Source organism: Mobula birostris, chromosome 1, assembly GCF_030028105.1.
Source record: "Mobula birostris isolate sMobBir1 chromosome 1, sMobBir1.hap1, whole genome shotgun sequence".
Classification (NCBI taxonomy): domain Eukaryota; kingdom Metazoa; phylum Chordata; class Chondrichthyes; order Myliobatiformes; family Myliobatidae; genus Mobula; species Mobula birostris.
Window position 1 is genome coordinate 79,635,973 of NC_092370.1, and position 22,830 is coordinate 79,658,802.

Genomic DNA, 22,830 nt, shown 5'->3' on the forward strand with positions numbered 1-22,830 from the left:
TTTTCCTCTGTTGCTTGGCTATTAGCCCTTGGAAACATACAATGGCCACTTTATTTGGTACAGGAGGTATATATCCTCCACCTTCTGAATTGCTCCCAGAAATTCTAGCTATTGCTGCTCTGCTGTCAGCCCTGCCGATGTTCCTTTTCAATCAATTTTGGCCAGCTCCTCTCTCATGCCTCTGTAATTCCCTTTATTCCACTACAATACTGATACAACTTGCACATAGTCTTTTTTTTCCCCAAGGTTAGGGAATCAAGCTTAAGAGGGCAAAGTTTGAGCTGAGAGGGGAATGATTTAAAAAGGACCTGAAGCAATCAAAGGAAGTATTTGAGGTGGGTACAATAACAATATTTTAAGAACATTGGACAGGGCAGAGCTTTAAGTTGACAGTGGAAACTTCAGAAGAGACTTACATAGAAATACAGAGTGGTAGGTGCCTGGAACACCCTTCTAGGGGAGGTGTAAGAAACATATATGATGGCAACATTTAAATGGCATTTACTCAGACACACAGACGGACAAGGAATGGAATAACATAGACCATGTGCAGGCAGATGTGCTGTTTAAGTTGGTATCGCAGAAAGATTTAAAATAGACCTGAGGGGCATCTTCTTCACACAGCGGCTGGTGAGTGTATGGAGTTACCTGAGAAAGTGCTTGAGACAAGTACATTAATAATATTTGAAAGGCACTCAGACAAGTACATGGACAGGAAAGATTTGGGGAGATCTGGGCCAAATCCTGACAAATGAGACTATCTTGTATATGCATCTTGGGCAGATGGGCCTATTTCTATGTTGTACGACTTTCTGGATCTTCTAATGCCTGTCAACTCCCTCCTGGCACCCAACTACATTAGCCAGTTTAGCTACCAATCAGCAAGTCTTTGATATGTGGGAGGAAACCAGAGCACCAAGAAGAAACCCATACTGTGAATTGGAATCCCGTTTATTATCACTGACGTGTTGTGAGATGTGTTGTTTTGTGGCAGCAGTACTGTGCAAGATATAAAAATAAAATTGTAAGTTTTAATTACAGATAAATAGTGCAAAAGAGGAATAGCAAAGCAGTGTTCATGGGCCATTCAGAAATTTGGTGGTGGAGGGGAAAAAGCTGTTCCTGAATCATCGAGTATGAGTCTTCAGGCTCCTGTACCACCTCGCTAATGGTGGTAATGAGAAGATGGTGTGGAGAATGTGCCAGATAGTAATGGAGGTCAGTCTCAAACCAGCCTTCTGAATATCCCCCAGTTGGTTGGGCAGAATTTGTATCATAGATCTGTAGTCCAAGCCTTTGAACATAAGCCCACACAAATTTTACGGGTATGTTATCAGCCCTGGAGATGCCACATCCATCTACTGTGTACAGGTCTGATCTTCCAAATTAAAAGAAAGATTTGTTTTATTAGAATCAGTACTGAACATATTCTAAGGGTGAGGGCAAATAGTCGTGGAGATGAACAGCACAGAAAGAGGCCCTTCTGGCCATCACATCCATGCCAATCTTTTTGGCTATCTACGGTAGTCTCATTTCCTGCATTAGGATCGTATAGTTCCATGCCTTGCCTATTTTTTTTAGATTATGAGAACACTCAGTCCTCGTTTATTGTCATTTAGAAATGCATGCATGCATTAAGAAATGATACAATGTTCCTCCAGAGTGATATAACAGAAAAACAGGACAAACCAAAGACTAACACTGACAGAACTACATAATTATAACATATAGTTACAGCAGTGCAAAACAATACCATAATTTGATGAAGAACAGACTATGGGCACGGTAAAAACAGACTCTCAAAGTCCCGAGTTGATCAATTCCCGAGTCCCCGATAGCAGGTGACAAAGGGAGAAACTCTGTGCCATAAACCTCCAGGCACCAACAACTGCCGATGCATTGGAAGCACCTGACCACAGCCGACACAGAGTCCATCTGTCCAAAAACCGAGCCTCCGACCAGCCTCTCCGATACAACCTCCTGAGCGCCATCCTCTGCCGAGCGCCTTCAACCTCGCCCGGCCACCGAAACAAGAAAAGCTGAGGATTCGGGGCCTTCTCCTCCGGAGATTCCGGTTACCACACGGTAGCAGCGGCAGCGAAGCGGGCATTTCAGAAGTTTCTCCAGATGTTCCTCCGTACTCTCATGTCTGTCTCCATCAAATCAGAAGTGTGCACGGTCCCCTACTTGACAAATAACAGACATCACCACCGAAGTGGCCGCGCGCGCTGCGTCGTGCTGCCATCTTCTCCTCCTTATTTACAAGTATTAATGTAAATGCTTTGCAGCTATAATAGTTTCTGGTTCTACCACCTCCTCTGGCAGGACGCACTAAATATCAACCACTCTCTATGTAAAGGATCCCCTTTGAAACTCTCTCCTCACCTTAAACCTACTCAATTTTGTTTTTGTTATGTCTACCATGGGGAAAAGATTCTCACTTAACTCTCTCCTGGCTGAAGTGACAAAGCGTTGACTTCAGAGGACAGCTGATGTTCAGTGACTGAGAATATTCAAGGCTTTGAATATTGGCATGCATAAACTTTGAGCAACACACAAAATGCTGAAGGAACTCAACAGGTCAGGCAGCATCTTTAGAGGGAAATGGACAGTCAATATTTTTTTTAAATAAAGGGCTTCAACCAGAAGCATTGATTGTCCATTTCCCTCCACAGATGCTGCCTGGCCCACTGAGTTCCTCCAGGAATTTGTGTGTTACTCCAGATTTCCAGCATCTACAGTCTCCTTTACGTCTTCTCTCATTAGTGTGGATAGTGTCAGAGGTTACAGTGGGACATTGATAGAATGCAGAACTGGGCTGAGAAGTGGCAGATGGAGTTCAACCCAGATAAGTGTGGGGTGGTTCATTTTGGTAGGTCAAATATGATGACAGAATATAGTATTAATGGTAAGACTCTTGGCAGTATGGAGGATCAGAGGGATCTTGGGGTCCGAGTACATAGGACACTAGAATCTGCTGTGCAGGTTGACTCTGTGGTTAAGGAGGCATACGGTGCATTGTCCTTCATCAATTGTGGGATTGAGTTTAAGAGCCAAGAGGTAATGTTGCAGCTATATAGGACCCTGGTCAGACTCCACTTGGAGTACTATGCTCAGTTCTGGTCACCTCACAATGTGAAGGATGTGGAAACCATAGAAAGGGTGCAGAGGAGATTTACAAGGATGTTGCTTGGATTGGGGAGCATGCCTTATGAGAATAGGTTGAGTGAACTCAGCCTTTTCTCCTTGGAGTGACGGAGGATGAGAGGTGACCTGATAGAGGTGTGTAAGATGATGAGAGGCATTGATCGTGTGGATAGGCAGAGGCTTTTTCCCAGGGCTGAAATGGCTAGCACGAGAGGGCACAGTTTTAAGGTGCTTGGAAGTAAGTACAGAAGAGATATCAGGGGTAAGTTTTTTTTACACAGGGAGTGGTCAGTGCATGAAATGGACTGCGGGCAACGGCGGTGGAGGCGGATACAGTAGCGTCTTTCAAGAGATTCCTGGACAGGTATATGGAGCTCAGAAAAACAGAGGGCTATGGGTAACCCTAGGTAATTCCTAAGGTAAGGACATGTTTGGCACAGCTCTGTGGGCCGAAGGGCCTGTATTGTGCTGCAGGTTTTTTAAGTTTCTATGTTTCTATTACAGACATGCTATGGAGGTGGACAGTGTTGCCAAAGCGGTTTTCTCAGAAGTGATGTTGAAGCATTAGTCACGCCACAGGTTAACAAGGGACAAGTGATTCTGACAGGTGAGTTACTCATGCTGACTTCTTTGTCTTTCCATGAAATTTGTGCCTCGCCACCCTCTGATAAAATGCTGATGACACAGGTCCTGATACTGTGGTTAGATTTTAAATTGCCCTATTCTCGTGCTTGTGATCTTCAGAGAAGATGGAGAAGTTCACTTAGAGTACTGTGTTCAGTGGTGTTCACCCTGCCACAGGAAAATGTTATTAAACTGGAAAAAGTGCAGAAAAAAATTAACAAGCAGGTTGCCAGGACTTGTGAGACTGAGTAATGGAAGAAGTTGTACAGGCTTGGAATTTGCTCTTTGGGGTATCAGAGACCCTGAAAAAATCTTGTAGAGGTGCATCAAATCACCAAGCTCCTAGATAGGGTGAATGCACTTTGTCTTTCTCTCAAGTTTAGGGAATCAAGTGCTAGACAACATAGGTTCTAGAGGACATAGACTTAAGGCATAATTTTAAAAGGGGAGAAATTTAATAGGAACTTAAGCAACATTTTTACTCAAATGTATGTAAGATGAGGTGATTGAGACAGGTGTGATTGCATTTCAATAGGCACACAGATTTGAAAAGAAGAGAAGGTTATGGGCCAAATGCTGGCAATGGAGTTGGCTTTGATGGGACACCTATATTGGCGTGGGCCAATTGGCCCAAAGGGCCCAGTTTCCAGGCTGTGTGAATCTGTGAAGGTTTCCACTTGTACAAACGTAAATAAAAGTATTACCCACAGTGTCAGGGAGCCATGTGGAAAGGGACGTATGAAGACATGAGCAGAGCTTCAGGAAGTGCTCAGTTAGTAACAAGAAGAAAAATAATGTCACAGGTTCTCCTTGGGTTACAAACATCTGACTCTGGACATCCTGAGCATGATGAATGAATGAATGGTTGGGATATCAGCAGCATGGGTGGGGATGGGTTTGCCAGCTGCTTTAGTACTGTGAGAAAAGTAATATTAGGATATGGGATATGGTGTTATGATTACAGAGTAAGTACAATTGAGGCAGAGAACAGGGGCAACGTAAATTGAGAGATTGGGTGCACATCTTTAGCATACAAGATATCTGTTCAAGTCTTTAACAGTAGAGTGGAAGCTGTCCTTGAACCTGGTAGTGTGTTTTCAAACGTTTGCATTTTCTACCTGACGGGAGAAGAGAGAATGACGAGGGTGGGTGGTGTCTTTGAGTGTGTTGGCTGCTTTCCTGGAGTAGCAGGAAGTGTAGACAGATAATAAATGGGAGATTGATGTATGCAGTAGACAGTCTGCTTCCACAACTCCCTGTAGTATGGGAATTCCAATTTTTTTTTTCCATTTCTGTTCTGACGTGTCAGTCCATGGCCTCCTCTTGTACCAAGATGAGGTCACCCTCAGGATGGAGAAGCAAAGCCTTATATTCCATCTGGGCAGGCTCCAACCTGATGGCATGTATATTGATTTCTCCTGTCCGCACCCCCCCCACCCCCATTCCCCACTCCAACCTTTTACCTCTTCTCACCTGCCTATTACTTCCCCTGGGTCTCTTCTTTCTTTCTTTTCACCTATGGTCCATTCTACTTTCCTGCCAGATCCCTCCTTCTCAGCTCTTGACCTTTCGCACCTGCCTGGCCTGGCCTATCACCTTCTCACTCTGGCATCTTCCCCCTTCTTTCTCAGTCCCGAAGAAAGGTCTTGGCCCAAACGTTAGCTGTCTATTCATTTCCATGGATGCTGCCTGACCTGCTGAGTTTTTGTGTGTGTCTGCTGTAGTATCTTGCAGTCTTGGGTAAAGCACACAGTGCACTGAGCTAGAGCACAGTAAAGCAGTAACAACATAGAATAAAGTGAAAAAGCTATTGGGAAAAGGGCAATGCAGATAAACAATAAATTGCAAGACCTTAACAATATAGATTGTGAGGCCAGGTGTCCGTCTTGCTATACCAGAGGTCCGTTCAAGAGTGTGGTAACAGTGGGATGGAAGCTGTCCTTGAGCCTAATAGTGTGTGCTTTGTATTGTCTTCTCAATGGAAGAGGGAGGGAGGAGGGATTATCCAGGGTAGGTGAGGTCTTTGATTATGCTGGCTGCTTTACTGAAGTAGTGAGATGTGTAGATTGAGTGCTTGGAGGGGAGACTGCTTTCTGTGATGTGCTGAGTTGTGTCCACAGTTTCCTGTGGTCACGTGCAGAGCAGTTGTCATACCAAGCAGTTAGCAGTCCAGATAGAATACTTTGCATGGTGCCTTGATAAAAGTTGTAAGTGTCAGAGGGAGTATGCTAAATTTCTGTAGCCTTCTGCAGATGCTTCCTCCAATGCATCTGTGAAAATCAGTGAGGAACACTGGGGACAATACTGAATGCCAGTGCCGACATGCCTCCTTGGCTGCTGTGTCGATGTGATTGTACCAGAACGAGCTGTTGGTGAACTTAACCCAGCTTGAGAGGTTCTCCTTTGTTTGGTGTGTTGGATGATTGTGTGCATGACTGATGACGAATTTGCTTTGTTTCCCCGTGTCCAGTGCCACTTCATGACTGCAGTTTGGAGAGAAACATCAGGCTAAGCACCAGTGACGGCAGCTTTGAAGTTCATCTGGATGGATCCGTAACTGCCACTCGGGCTGAAAATATTGATTCAACACGCAAGTTTACAGTGTGGATGACTGATGTCAACAGTGGAGAAATATGGGCAGTCAATATCCTGTTAAAGACAAAGGTGAGAGATGAAAGAGTCCAGGTATTTATTGGTCTGGGCCAAATGTGTGAGTCCTAGTGATTCATTTTCTTGCAGACATTTACAGGAAAAATAAAGAAATACAATAGAATTTACCAAAAAGAACTATATATAAACAAAAACTTACCAAGGTGTATAAGAAGACAGACTGCAAATATAAAAAATAATATTGAGAACGTAAGTAGTAAAGAGTGCTCAGTCCACTGCTGTTCACTCTGCTGACCCACGACTGTGCTGCAACACACAGCTCGAACCACATCATCAAGTTCGCCGATGACACGATCGTGGTGGGTCCCATCAGCAAGAACGATGAGTCAGCATACAGAGAGGAGGTGCAGCGGCTAACTGACTGGTGCAGAGCCAACAACCTGTCTCTGAATGTGAACAAAAGAGATGGTTGTTGACTTCAGGAGGGCATGGAGCGACCACTCTCCGCTGAACATCAGCGACTCCTCCGTAGAGATCGTTAAGACCACCAAACTTCTTGGTGTTCACCTGACGGAGAATCTCACCTGGTCCCTCAACACCAGCTCCATAGCAAAGAAAGCCCAGCAGCGTCTCTACTTTCTGCAAAGGCTGAGAAAAGTCCATCTCCCACCCCCCATCCTCACCACATTCTACAGAGGTTGTATTGAGAGCATCCTGAGCAGCTGCATCACTGCCTGGTTCGGAAATTGCACCATCTCGGATCGCAAGACCCTGCAGCGGATAGTGAGGTCAGCTGAGAAGATCATCGGGGTCTCTCTTCCCACCATTACAGATATTTACACCACACGCTGCATCCATAAAGCAAACAACATTATGAAGAACCCCTCGCACCCCTCATACAAACTCTCTCCTTCCTGCCATCTGGCAAAAGGCACCGAAGTATTCGGGCTCTCACGACCAGACTATGTAACAGTTTCTTCCCCCAAGCCATCAGACTCCTTAATACCTAGTGCCTGGACTGACACCAGCCTACTGCCCTCTACTGTGCATATTGTCTTGTTTATTATTTATTGTAATGCCTGCACTGTTTTGTGCACTTTATGCAGTCCTGGGTAGGTCTGTAGTCTGGTGTAGTTTTGTGTTGTTTTACATAGTTCAGTGTAGTTTTTGTATTGTTTCATGTAGCACCATGGTCCTGAGAAACGTTGTCTCGTTTTTACTGTGTACTGTACCAGCAGTTATGGTCGAAATGACAATAAAAAGTGACTTGACTTGAGTCCTTGAAAGTAAGTCAGTAGGTCATAGACACAGTTAAGAGTTGTGGTGAATGAACTTATCCAGGTCGATTCAGGAACCTGATGGTTGTAGGTTATAACTGTTCCTGGACCTGATGGTGCGGGACCTGAGGCATCTGTACTTCCTCAATGGCGTGAGAAGAGAACATGACCTGGAAGGTGAGAGTCTTCGGTGGTTTTTGATGGATACTGCTCTATTATAGCAATTCTCCATGTAAATGTACTCACATAGGGAGGGCTTTGTGATGGACTAGGCTGTCCATCACATTCTGTAACCTTTTCCATTCCTAGGCATAGGCATTTCCTTAATAAGCCATGATGAAACCAGTTAAGTTGCTCTCCACTGTGCATCTATCGAAGTTTGTGAAAGATTTTGGTGACCTTCAAAATCTATGCAAACTTATTTACATGCACAATAACACAGAAGAAAGAACATAAAGCAGTACCGGATAGGGTCAGATCCTTCGGCTCAAAATGTCTGCCAAACGCAATGCCATCCATTAAACATAGGAACAGAATTAGGCCATTCAGCTCATCGAGTCTGCTCCACCATTCCCTGATTCTAGATTGCACTCAACCCCATACACCTGCCTTCTTGCCATACCCTTTGAAGCCCTGACCAATCAGGAAACTATCAATTTTTGCTTTAAGTATACCCACCAATTTGGTCTCCACTGCAGCCTGTGGTGGAGCATTTTACAGATTCACTACTCTGACTGAAAATATTCCTCCTGGCCTCTGTTCTAACAGGTCATCCCTCGATTTTGAAGCTATGCCCTCCACCATAGTACCCCCCCACCATAGGAAACCACCTCTCAACATCCACCTTATCTAGTCCTTTCAACATTCAGTACGCTTCAGTGAGATTCACCCCCCCCCCCCACATCCTTCTAAATTCCTGTGAGCCAAGGCTCAAAGCTATCAAATGCTCCTCTTGTCAGTCATCCTCGTGAACCTCCTCTGGACTCTCTCCAATGACAACGTATCCTTTCTGAGATATGGGGCACAAAACTGTTGATAATATACCAAGTGTGGTCTGACTAATGCCTTATAAAGCCTCAGCATTATCTCCTTTCTTTTATATTCTATTCCCCTTGAAATAAATGCCAACATTGCATTTGCCACCTTTACCACAGGGTCAACCTGTAAATTAACCTGGGAGTCTTGCACGAGGACTCCCAAGTCCCCTTGCACCTTTGTTTGAATTTTCTCCACATTTAGATATAGTCTGCACTCTTTTTTTTCAACCAAAATCCATTATTATACATTTCCCAACACTGTATTCCATCTGCCACATTTTTGCCCATTCTTCCAATTTGTCAAAGTCCTGATGCAATTGCATTGTTTCCTCAGCACTACCTATCCCTCTGCCTATCTTAGTATCCTCCACAAACTTTGCCACAAAGTCATCAATTCCATGATCTAAATCATTGACAAACGATGTGCAAAGTAGTTATCCAAAACTGACCCCTGAGGAACACCACTAGTCACTGGTAGCCAACCAGAAAAAGCCCCCTTTATTCCCATTTGCTGCCTCCTGCCTGTCAGCCATTCTTCTATCCATGCCAGTATCTGCCCTGTAACTCCATAGATCCATGCAGATGACCAGAATCAGGTTTATTATCACCGGCATGTGACGTGAAATTTGTTAACTTAGCAGCAGCAGTTCAATGCAATACATAATCTAGCAGAGAGAAAAAAAAATAACAAATAAGACATAGTAAATCAATTACGTATATTGAATAGATTCAAAAAGTGCATGAACAGAAATACTGTATATTTAAAAAAAAAACAGAGAGGTAGTGTCCAAAGCTTCAATGTCCATTTAAGAATTGGATGGCAGCGGGGAAGAAGCTGTGCCTGAGTTGCTGTGTGCCTTCAGGCTTCTGTACCTCCTACCTGATGGTAACAGTGAGAAAAGGGCATGCCCTGGGTGCTGGAGGTCCTTAATAATGGGCACTGCCTTTCTGAGACACTGTTCCCTAAGGATGTCCTGGGTACTTTGTACACTAGTGCCCAAGATAAAGCTGACTAGATTTACAACCTTCTGCAGCTTCTTTCGGTCCTGTGCAGTAGCCCTCCATACCAGACAGTGGTGCAGCCTGTCAGAATACACGGTACAACTATAGAAATTTTCGAGTGTATTTGTTGACATGCCAAATCTCTTCAAACTCCTAATATAGTCACTGCCTTGCCTTCTTTATAACTACATTGATAATTTGGTACCAGGTTAGATTCTGAGAGATCTTGACACCCAAGAATTTGAAGCTGCTCACTCTCTCCACCTCTAATCCCTCTGAGGATTGGTATGTGTTCCTTCGTCTTACCCTTCCTAAAGTCCGCCATCAGCTCTTTCGTCTTACTGACGTTGAGTGCCAAGTTGTTGCTGCGGCACCACTCCACTAGTTGGCATATCTCACTCCTGCACGACCTCTCGTCACCCTCTGAGACTCTATCAACAATGGTTGTATCATCAGCAAATTTATAGATGGTATTTGAGCTATGCCTAGCCACACAGTCATGTGTATATAGAGAGTAGAGCAGTGGGCTAAGCACACACCCCTGAGATGCACCAGTGTTGTTTGTCAGCGAGGAAAATTTCATCACATCAGTATATTAAGGTAGTACAAGGGGAAAAACAATAACAGAATGCAGAACAGTGTTACAGTTACAGAGAGACTGCAGTACAGGAAGACAATAAGATGCAAGGCAATAATGAGGTAGATTGTGAGGCTGAGTCCATCTTAACGTACTAAGGGACTGTTCGGTAGTTGTATAACAGTGGGATGGCAGCTGTCCTTGAGCCTAGTGACATATATTTTCAGGGTTTTGTATCTGCTGCTAGAAGTGAGGTGGAGAGAAGAAATTGTGAGTTCAAGAGCTCATCTTACTTACTGAGTAGAACCAACAGATCCACCTGAGTGTGTCTGAAGAGTTTCCCAGGGCCTGAGTCCTGAATGTATCGAAAGGAAAGTTGTATTTTAGTTACTTGCCTAACTTCATATCTCCCTTAGGGAAACAAACCAGTTTCAATCAAATTTCCACGAAGTATAACCTTTATCTCATCTCCACCCTCCCCACCCCTTTGAAACTTGGCTGTGTTCTCAGCTACAATAAAAGCTTGTGGCAAAGCTAAACTTGTTTCTGAGAATAAATGAATGTAGTCACACATTCATGAACAAACTAGTTTGTTGGTGACGTGTTGTTTGTACAAGTAATGACTCTATCACATTGCACTGGAATTAATGGTTAATCTTTTGTCATCTTTGTGTAGATCTAAAGCTATTTTTTGTTTTCACAGGCTGAAAGGAGAGGAATCCAAGTCATTCGATTTCCAACCAGGAGGACCTCCCGCCGCCAGAAGCGAGAATGGATCTCTCCGCCTATCAATGTTCGAGAAAATGAGCCCCCGAGCAATAATCCCATTGCCATTGTAGGTTGATATCAGTAGTTTGACTCACATTGTGTAGACATGCATCCAGAGAGCTGATGATCAGAATCGGAATTGGTTTATTACTGAGAACATTCAAGACTGTGGTCAATAGCATTCAACTGTTTATTCCCCTCAAGAGATGCTGCCTGACTTGCTGAGTTTCTGCAGTATTTTGCATGGGTTTCTCAAGATTTCCAGCATCTGCAGAATCGCTTGTGTTTGGGAATTGTTGCATTATTGTCATCGACATACAGTGGGGGGTGGGGAGCCTGTCTTGGTTCAGCCTGTAAAGCCCACACTGCTCAATGCTTCAATCATAATTAGCCTAACACTAATTTAGAAACTGTAACTGTGCCTGCAGTCTCATTCGCATATACATCCAAACATACAGTGAAATGTATTGTTTGCTTTAGCAACCACGATGTGCCGGGGGTGGCGGGGGGGTGCAGCCAGCAAGTTCACCATGCATTCTGGTGCCAGCTAAGCATGCCCACCATGCCCGGAACAACACAAGCATCCACAACAGCAATGCTATAACAAATCAAGGCCCCTTCCTCCTTCCAACTCTCACACACTTCCCTCCTTTTCTCCCTCCCACTGCAACCCCAGGACAGGCTAATAATAGTCCAAATCTTACCTGACTAGCCTGGGACTTCATATGGCATGCTACAGGCCTTTGGCAAACAATGGAATTCTGGGGATAAGATATAGGCATAGTAACCTCCAGCACTAAGTCACCAAATTGCCCTCACCCTATTCCTTTTATCCCATGCCCTCCTTTCAGAGTTCATCTTTTTCAGCCTTTTGATACTTTCACCCAACACCCCGCAGTTTCTTGCATCATTCCCACTCATCCCCTCCCTCACCTGCCTATTATCCCCCCCCCAATCTCACCTGGATCCCGCTATCGCCTACCAGCACTTGCTCCACCCCTTCCCACCCCACCATCTCCCCTCTATCTTTCCAGTCCTGCTGAAGGGCTGCAGGCCAAAGTGTTGAATGCCCTTTTCCCTCCATAGATGCTGCATGAGCCATTTCATTCCTCCAGTGTTTTGTGTGTGTTGCTGAAAGTAAGTGGTGAAGAAGGCATTCATTTCAAGAGGACTAGAATATAAAGGCAAGGATGTAATGTGGAAACTTTATAAGGCATTGATCAGAACATATTTAGAATATTATGAGCAGTTCTGGGCCCCATATCTAAGAAGGGATGTGTTGGCATTAGAGAGGGGCCAGAGGATTATGAAAATGGTCTCAGGGATATATAAGCAGCATTAGATGGGTCTGGGCCTGTACTTGTTGGAGTTTAGAAAAATGAGGGGAAAGCTCATTGAAGCCTATCAAATATTGAAAGGACTAGATAGAGAGGACACAGAGAGGTTGTTTCCAATAATGGGGGAATTAAGAGCCAGAGGGCACAGCCTCGGAATACAAAGACATCTTGTTAGATCAGAAATGGGGAGAAATTTCTCTAGCCAGAAGGTGGTGCATATATGAAATTCTTTGCCACAGACAGTTGTGGAGCCAAGTCAGAGGGCACATTTTAAATGGAGGTTGATGGTTCTTGATTAATAAGGGTGTCAAAGGTTCCGGCGAGAAGGCAGGAGAATGGGGCTGAGATGAAAAATAAGCCATAATCGAAGCATGTGGTGCAGACTTGATGGGCTGAATGGCCTTATTCGTCTTCTATGTCTTAAGTTTTTGTAAAGATAGATTAAGAGAATGGGGAAAGACCTGGCAGATTGAGATAATGTGAGAGTTTCTAGAGTTCTGGGACATAGAGGCACCTGGTATCCTGGTGAATAAGCCTGGTATGCAGATACACCTATAAAATCTAACAATGAAGAATTCTAAAGTTATGATTCAGTTATACATTGCATTGATAACAGCATATCTGGAATTCTGTGTGCATAATGGTCTCTTGAGCATGTTATAGTCTGGACTCTTGGCTCATACAGCACAGAAACTGGCCCTTCAGACCAGCTGGCCTCTGATGACCATGATTTCCCTCTAAACAAGCCCATTTTCCAAAGTTTGGTAAACCTTTCTTATCCATGTACCTGTCCAAGTACTCTTTAAATATCATTAATATACCTGCCTCAACCAATTTCTCTGGCAGCTCATTCCATATACCCACTGCCCTCTGGGTGAAGTTACCCCTCAGGTTCCTCTTAAACCTCTCTCCTTTCACCTTAAGCCTATGCCCTCTAGTTCTTGCGTCCCCAACTCTGAGAAATGAACTATATTAATTTATCCTATTGCATTGCTAATTAATTGGACTCTGAAACTTTGCATTGTCATTAATTATACTTCATTTATTTTGGCACAAGGAGCATGACCCCTATCACTACGTTGTTCTTGTTTGAACAGATGAATGTTATTTCATACAGAATTGACTATGGTAAACTGGGTATACTCAAACAACAAGCTAACAAATGATGACACTTTGAAGTGAGTAAAGTAGGTGTGTGACTAGCATCCTTCTATTATTTCCTTGTTTCCACATGACAAATGGCTCCTGTCCCCAAAGGGGAGCTATACTCTTCTTGAAAACTTTTCTTAGAAGACCTTTTGTGCCTGGACTGACTGAACACTATCTAAACTTAATCCCTTTTTTTTCGTCCTGTAGAGAGCAGTGCAAATTTCAGTAGCACAAACTCTCTAAAATTCTGTGATGGACTTCCAACAGGGCAACAGGGTTCCATGTGTATGAGGCAGCTGCTCAGGCAAGAATTTTAAACAAATGTCACAACCAAGAAGAATATGGCTCCCATTGCCCACTGTACAATTGAGTTGCCCCAGCTAAAGAAGCCAACTAAAGAATTCTTAAGGTGGCAATGGAGTCCTGCATAGCTCCTGCAGTCTTGTCCTAACCTTTTCAGCTTCTAGCTGGATATGCACAGCTAAATTGGTGATATTCTCGGTCCTATCCGGAATGTACATGCAGCACTTCTGGCCGATTATGGCTCAAGTACCTCCCTTCTCCACCAACAAAAGTCGAATGCTAATGGATTTTGAAGGGTCACCATTTCAGCAGTAATGACATTGATGACCTAGTTTGTGAAACGTAGCTAATTTTTCCAGCTCAAAGGCCATGCTGATGATCTCACAAGCAGGTCTGGTATGTCCCCAGAACAGGAACACTACAATTGAGAAACACTCGGCCTCTGAGACCTTCGATAGCAGTCCCACACAATTGGATGTAGGCAGGTTGTGCATGAATGGTGTTACGTAGGCCAGAAAGCAACAGCACTTCCATGGACTCCTTCAAGCTAGCAATTCCATTTTAAAAGGGGTACCTCTGCAGCCAATCATAGACCTCCAGCTGCACCCTCAATAAGTACCATTGATAGGATTCAAAGGGTTATTAGTGGTGTAAACATTGCACGTACTGTTAACCTAAATATAGTCCCATCCCATGGTGGTTGAAACAACAAACTTCATCCTCATCCTCATGAAGCAGCTTCAGAGCACGAGGTTTGTGCAGTCCATTGTCGGATGGTTAAACGGTTGTATTGGCAGAGTCATTTCTATGGTAGTGCAATCCCATGCTTCTGTCACAGCTCTAGTCTCCTTATCAAAGTGAAATAGAGAATCGAACACACTACAATTCAAGGCTATATCGGCAGCGCACCACGTCAGTGCTTTACAATGCTGCTCCATGCTTTCACTCATAGTATAGATCTCCATCTGCTTAACCGAAAGGGAAGGAGTAACTGGTAAGCCCCCGCAATGTACCAATCCAATATTATTTCATGTTGTTTGGAGCACAAGCACATTGTTATGAGAGCCAATGGAAGCACAGTTTCCTCTCACGATTTAGCTAACCTGCTTTTCAGGAGCCCGTTCCGTTGTATGGGCAGTTGAAATGATGCCAGTCCTGCATGCCTTTTTGTCAATTCCTGTACTAAACTGCCTGTGAAATGAGAATTGTTATTGTTTGACATTGTCTCAGGGATCCCAAATGTAGGAATAAATTATATTTATTTTGTTTTATTTTTATTTAGAGATGTAGTACGGTGACGGGCCCTTTCAGCTCTACGAGCCTGTGCCACCCAATTACACCCATGTGAGCAATTAGCCCAGTAACCTGCACATTTTTGGAAGATGGGAGGAGCCCTATGCGGAAATGTGTTTGGAGACGACAGCACAAATTGAACCCTGATTGCTGGTGCTGTAAAACAATGCACTAGCCGCTACACTAGAGCTAGATTTAGCGATAGTTACAGCATCACTTCTAATTGTTTGACAAGCTTCTACCCACAGAAACAACAAACACAATAACAAGTACATAATTCTTACCCATACATTTGGGTAACAGCATAATGTCCATTTGGAGATGTACAAATGACCTCCAGGAAGAGGGCCTGGCTGTGACAGATACCACTGTGCCTTTTGGAATTGTCTCTTTCAAGTCATAAGTTTGCTGCTACTACTCTCCCTGTGGTCAAGAATCTCTCGTTTTCAATTATACCCATCATCCTTTATAGTGTGCTTTAGTCCAAAGGTCTGATCCACACACTGTAATGTACATGTATACACACAAGAGACTCTGCAGGTGCTGGAAATCCAGGGCAAACACACACAAAATGTTAAAGGAACTCAGTAAGTCAGGCACCATCTATGGAAATGAATAAACAGTCAGCATTTCAAGTTGAGACGCTAAATCAGGACTGGAAAGGAAGGGGGAAGACGCTAGAATAAAAAGGGGGGAGGGGAAGGAGGGCAAGCTAGAAGGTGATAGATGAAGACAGGTTGGTGGGAAAGATAAAGGGCTGGAGAAGAATAGAATTTGAAAAAAGAATTCATGTCACTAGCAACCTCACCTGGTCACTCCACGGATGTGGTCAAGAAAGAATATCAGTGCATTTATTTTCCAAGGTGTCTGAGAAGATTCGGCTTGTAGACTAGGATTCTCTCCCACTTCTACGGATGTGCTATAGGAAGTATCCTGACAGGTTGCATGTCAGCCCTGTATAGTAGCTGCCCTGCCCTGGACGAGCAGAACCTGCAGAGAGTGATAAACGCTGACCAGTCTGTCACGGGCACAGTGTCTATCCAGCATTGCGTCAAGTTTCTTGGCCTCTGTCAGAGCTGCACTCATCCAAGTAGTTCAGATTATGGTCATCAGATCTATTATCATTTGTACACAATTTGGAATGTTGTTCTATAGCAGAATCATAATGCAAATATATAAAATTCATATAAATTACAAAATAAATAGTGCAAGAAATAGGCTTAACAAGATGGTGTTCATGGATCACTCAGAAATCTAACAGTGGAGAGGAGGCTGTTCTTGAATTATTGAGTGTGGGTCTTCAGGCTTCTTTGCCTCCTCCCTGATGGTAGTAACAAGAAGAGAGCACGTACTGGATAGTGAGGGTCCTAGAGCGAGTTGCCTCCTGGGCATTGGAGACTCCATACCAGGCCTTGATGTGACCATTCAGAATGCTCTCTACTGTCCATCTAGAGTAATAAAAAGAATACTCAGTGGATTCCGGTTAATTGGGACAGATTGGTGCCAGTACATTTTGGCTCAATTAAGTGACTGTCCCAATTAACCAAAGCTTCTTGGAAATAGTTAAAAAGGTAGGTATAAAAGGACAAACTACTGTTCAACTGAGTGACAAATTATGCAGTTAAATGAAATGCAAAACAAATTAGAACACTATCAATACTGCTGGTTGTTGTCCATTGTATAAGACAATAATAGGAACCCTACGCAGGAGAGTTTTTAAAGTTGATAAACTGTTCCATTGGAGTAGTTCCACTCTCTTGACCTCAGAAGTCCGGGTCCAGTGGTACAAGTAGACGTCACAACTGGGATCTTCCTGGTTGCAGTGGATGACTTTTGATGCATGACTTCTTCAATGCCTCGTCATTCCCTTTGCTCTCCACAGAGCGTTGCAGAACCACCTTCCTGGCCGTTTGGTTTCACTGTAGATCTCATCCGTCCGGTCGGCCGGGGTTGATTTCACATGACAGGACAGGCATATCCCTTTCTCACTGGGGTATGAGACCCACTGGCTACCTTCACCTAGTTTAGCCCACCTGTACTGGGGTGTGCCTAGTATCACATGCAAATAGCTACTTGAAGCCACAGGCAAGGGCTGAGTGTCTGGCAGGGACCGAATTTAACTTTCAAACTGATTGTCAATGCCTTCAAATTCTTTGTAGTCCCTAACTTGTGGTAGTGGAATCATTTCACGTTCATTTCTGGCATTTCCACATTTGAATACTTGAAACTGCAGTGAGCAGAACAGTTCTGAATTGTCTACTGCTTGTTTTTCACCAACTATCAATGACAGAAGTCACTCCTTTTTGAACACAAATACATGCAACTGACACAGTTTAAAAACTGTTTTGCTGTAAACACAGTGTAGCGTCTAATGGCTGCAAGACATGGACACGACTGACCCTGGTTGGAAAATATTCAACAAGTCTTCTGCCCCAGTTAAATGGTGTATTGTCCCAAATAAATGAAGGGAATCCCAGTTATTTTCTTGATTTGTTTTTGTTCTTTAAGCGTTGTCCTAAATAAGCAGCTGTCCTGATTAATCAATGGCCCAATTAACCAGAATCTACTGTGTGTATATATGGAAAAATACAAGTAAAATAATCTCTCCTATCTTTCTTTGCCTTAGATCAGGTCGGATTTGGATTCCTTACCTGATGTTAATATCACCTACAGGATTACTGGACCTGGTGCTGACAAGCCACCAAATGGGCTCTTTGTGATTGGTCGCCATACTGGCAACCTAATCATCACAGGAAAAGTGGATCGAGAAGTAACTCCAAACTTCAATGTAAGTTGCAATGAATCTCCGAAGGCTTTTGAAGATTTCTGAAAATTTCACGATATTTCTCCAGGCTTTTCATCCTCCGAGGATTATGAGATTTACTTTGAGCAGCATAAACAGATGAATCACAAGCATGTCAAAATCTGCTGATGCTGGAATTACAGGGCACCACACACAAAGTGCTGGAAGAACTCAGCAGGTCTGGCAGCATACTGTATATGGGAAAGAGGAAAAGTCCTGAAGAAGGGTCTCAGCCGGAAATGTCAACCATTTACTCTTTTTCCATAGATGCTGCCTGGCTTGCTGAGTTCAAATTGAAATCAAATCAAGTTTAGTTATCATTCAAACATAGATGCAGCTGAATGAGACAGGATTCCTCCAGCATTTGTGTGTGTTGCTGTAAGCAGATGAATGGCTTTCACTGGGTAACTTCATGCAGTCCTTGCTTTTGAGTCTTATTTCACAGTCAACGAATCTATTTTTAATCATTTCATTTATCAATGCAACTTGTTTGATGTTTCGTCTCTATCTTTGTATGAGTTTTTTATTAGAACCTTGATTTGTACTTATAAATCAAATATCTTTGTTCTGTCTAATAGTTTCACGTTGACAGTGACTAATGAGGATAGATCAGAGTAATGTGGTTATTGCTGCAGTTTTATCAATAGTGCGTGACGGTAACTCATGATTGTATGTTTATTTCTCAGGTAGTGTAGTCATGTTTCTGCATGATTTGGATGTAAATGTGGTTGGGGAAAGTCATTCATGCTTTCATCCAATTTTTCAGACAATACAAAGTCTGCTGGTGTTGTGGATTGTGTAAAAGATTGCCACATATATAGTGAGGTATAGATTAGTTGCAGATATGGGCAGATGGAGTTTAATCTGGCCAAGTTTGAGTTGTTGCACTTTGGAAAATCAAATGTAAAAGCAAAGTACCCAGTTAATAGAAGGCCCCTTAGCAGAATTGATGTACAGAGAGATCTTGGAATAAAAGTCCATAGCTCACTGAAAGTGACTGCACAGGTTTACAGGATGGTAAAGAAGACATTTGGCGTGCTCGCCTTTATTAGTCAAAGCACTGAGTTCAAGAGTCGTGAAGTTGTGTTGCAGCTTTATAAAACTCCGATTAGCTGCATCTGGGGTATTACATTTGTAACGCTCAGGGCTATCAGCTCGTGTTTATCTAGGGGAAACCCCGTTTGCCTGGCAAACCATGTCTCACCTTTGCGTAGTTGCTGTGTAACGCCACCTGGTAAAAACTCACACATCAAATATCAAGATAGCACACAACGTACGATTTATAGATTACACTTTATAGATCTCACTGGAACTATGTAATTAATAGAGATACAATATAAAAGGAAAGTAAAAGGCGCCAATCTTATCAGAGTTCAACCACTTCGTGCACAACCGTTGGAGCTCAATTAATGGGGTCTTCGTTCCACCATTCAATTCCCGCCGACCTCCTCGACCTGCCGCCTGGGTCCAACCACGGTGGTCGACCAGAGCACGTCCAGCACGTCCTTCCTCTTCGGTTCTCCTCCCGAAAAGCCCGTGATCTTCAGCTCAGCACAGACATACAAGATAGCATAACATGGCTTCCATTGGCTAGCAAACGAATACAATTTCCATTATCACTAAGTATAACCCAAACATGCTGCCACAGAGAACTCCTTACTCAACAGTAAACAGTACGAGAAACCATTTTATTTTAACACTTCAGAGAAGCCATCTTGTAATAGGCAATTAACAGGTAACAGTCCATCTAATATTACTGAGAACCCTACATTCTCACCCGACCGAATTAAGTCATGTCCTCATGCGCTCAACTAATTTGCCATCCCTTCCTGCAGAACACACAGCCCAATCCACGTGCAGAAAGCAGTGACTTGACTTCTCAAAACAGTAGAGATCACACCCTGTTTCCCGGGTGCTACATAGGTCAATCTTTCCGGAGGGTTCCAACCTCTCTGAGCCCTACGTACCCCCTTTTCTAACTCTTCCACCTCAGGCACTACAGGGGACCCTTTGAAGCTACGAGGTGAACCCTCCCCCAATCGGTCACCCAAGCCCCTCTGCACCTCAGAACCCTCTACCTCTGGTTCAGGCCCTACATCCTCTCCTTCAACGTCCTGCGGTACCATGGACTGCCCCTCACTAGCCCTGTCTAACCCAGTGGGGGAAAGGCCAGGAGTCTCTTCCTCCATCTCGGGAGCATCAGCGAAAGGCAGAATATACCAACCATCCTAGTCATCATCCTCCGAGTCAGTATCCCTCACAGGGGCTGGGCCCGGGCCCTTCTCTCCCGGGATAGGCACGTCCTCCACCCTGCACGGACGCAGACTCCTGGTATTGGGTGCAGCGGCCTCATCAGGTTTCTGCAATACCTGTACATCTTGCCCCAGGGGCAACAGGTGATCCTGATGTAGAATCTTGGCAGGCCCCTTCTCGTCCTCGGCCACACCCAGAAAATCAGTAGGTTTGGCATCTGACTCTCCACCACATAGGGCATGGCTGCCCAGCAATCACCCATCTTATGCTTTCCAGGTAAACCCAAATTCCTTATAAGGACTCGGTCTCCCGGCAGGAGTTGGAAGAACCTCATTTTCTGGTCATACCTCCTTTTATTTCCCCAACTCTGCCTGGCGGCCGCCACCCCATCCAACTCATAAGCCCTTTTCAGCTCTCTGCTCATATCAGACACATACTTCAGATAAGGCTTCGGCTGTACGTCACCCGAGTCAGTCCCCAAACAGAGGTCAATGGGCAACCTCGCCTTGCGCCCAAACATCAGATAATAGGGCAAGTACCCAGTAGCTTCATTGCGTGTACAGTTGTGACAGTGAACCAGATGCCCAATTATCTGCTCTGGAGTCCTGAGCATGTCTAGCAAGGTCCAATTAAACCCCTCTGGCTGGGGATCGCTCTGCGGATGATAGGGCGTGGTCCTCGATTTCTCAACTCCCAGCATACCCAGTAACTCATAGATGAGTCTACTCTCAAAGTCCCGCCTCTGGTCACTATGTATTCACCGGGGAAGACCATAATGCACGAAATACTTCTCTCATTAAAAACTTTTGCCACCGTAGTCGCCCTCTGGTCCTTGGTCGGAAAAGCCTGAACGTATCTAGTGTAGTGATCCATGAGGACTAAGACATTCGCCGTGTTGCTGGCATCAGGTTCTGTGGACAGAAAATCCATACACACCAAGTCCAGGGGCCCTGCACTCTGCAAGTGTGACAGAGGAGCGGCCTGCACAAGCAGTGACTTCCGCCGTATGCAGCAAATGCATGACTTGCAGTATTCTTCAACCTCCAACTTCATTCGAGGCCAGTAAAACCTGTCTCTGAGCAATTCATAGGTCTTCTCCACCCCCAGATGTCCAGAATCATCGTGCAGTGACTTCAGCTTAATCTTCCAATACTTCCTCAGGCAGGATCAACTGCCAACACTGAGGTTGGTCCGGGGGTGATGTGACCCGGTAAAAAATTCATTTCCTCAACTTCAACTGAGGCCATTCCCTCAGTAATGGAGGCACCGAAGCGTGTTTCGTCTTCTCTGGCCACGCCATATCCCCCTTTTCCACTGCGTACCAAATGGTACCAATGCCCGGGTCATCTCGCTGAGCAGCTGCCACTTCCCCAGGACTCAACTCCAGCCGCTGCTTGCTCTTCAGAGCAGTCAGGTCACAGTAAACTGGGGGCAAGGCATCGTCAGAAGCCCCCAGTGGGTCCACTGCACAATACGGCATCTCCTTTTCCTCAGCCTTCACAGTGATAGAAAACTGACACAAGGCCTTCACCCCAGATGCAGGAACACTCTCCCACTCCTGGTCCCTCTCCAGTTCCTCATGCGCCCGTCGGGACAAAGCGTCCGCATCGACATTCCTGCTCCCCGGCCGGTACTTCAGGCTGAAATCACGACGACAAGGCCACCAACCACCGATGGCCTGTAGCATCCAGTTTCGCTGACGTCAGGATATAAGTAAGCGAAGGGCGACAAACTCCGGCTGACAAATGCTACAAGTCTCAACCCGGCACCCTGATCTTGATACAAGATGGCCTCTAATCCCTCCCGGCTGGCATCGGTGTGTAGTACATAGGGTAACCAGGGGTCCGCAAAAGCCAGCACCGGTACCTGGGTCAGCAACTCTTCCAGCGATTTAAAAGCCTCCTCACATTTTGCATCCCACCTCTGTCCAAAGGGCTCTGATGGGTTGAGATAGTCTCCAGTCTCCTGTACCCTTCTACTTTTCTGCCCCGGGTGGGGGGGGGGAGTAAGCACGCAGAAGCTGGTTCAAGGGGTGACTCACTTTGGCATAGCCCTTCACCAATCTCTGATAATAACCACAGAATCCCAAGGACAAGCACAGAGTGCTCACAGTCTGGGGCCTCGGCCATGTGGTCACCGCTTCTATCTTAGCCGGGTCTGTAGCTACTCCATGCAGTGAGATTATGTGCCCGACATAGCTAACAGACGTCTTGCAGAACTGGCATTTGGCCAGGGAGAGTTTCAACCCTTCCTCCTTCAGTCTGCTTAGCACCTTCTGTAGCCTCGCTTTGTGCTCTTACACGGTGGATCCAAATACTATCAAGTCATCCAAATACACCAACGCTTCAAGCAAATTCATATCCCCCACCATCTTCTCCATGACCCTCTGGAAGATGGCAAAGGTTCCTGATATGCCCTGGGGCATCCTTTTGAACTGGAAAAATCCCAGAGGGCATGTAAATGCCGTCTTCTCTTTGTCGGCCTCACTCATCGGGATCTGGTAATATCCACTCCTCAGGTCCAGCACACTAAACCACTTCGCCCCACTCAGAAAGGCCAGCACGTCTTCGACCCTCAGGACTGTATACTGGTCAGGGACAGTGCGCAAGTTCAGAGTCCTATAGTCCAAACATATGCGTACCTTTCCGTT

At 44.8% G+C, this 22,830-nt stretch overlaps 1 protein-coding gene across 1 annotated transcript in view; it reads left to right on the plus strand.

Annotated features, from left to right (window-relative positions):
* Positions 1-22,830, plus strand: part of LOC140197614 (desmoglein-4-like) — an 81,039-nt gene that overhangs the window by 13,524 nt on the left and 44,685 nt on the right. The window contains exons 2-5 of the mRNA XM_072257831.1: positions 3,652-3,754; positions 6,242-6,435; positions 10,978-11,109; positions 17,751-17,912. Of these exons, the coding sequence (XP_072113932.1) occupies positions 3,652-3,754; positions 6,242-6,435; positions 10,978-11,109; positions 17,751-17,912 (591 nt within the window). The remainder of the gene's footprint in view (positions 1-3,651; positions 3,755-6,241; positions 6,436-10,977; positions 11,110-17,750; positions 17,913-22,830) is intronic.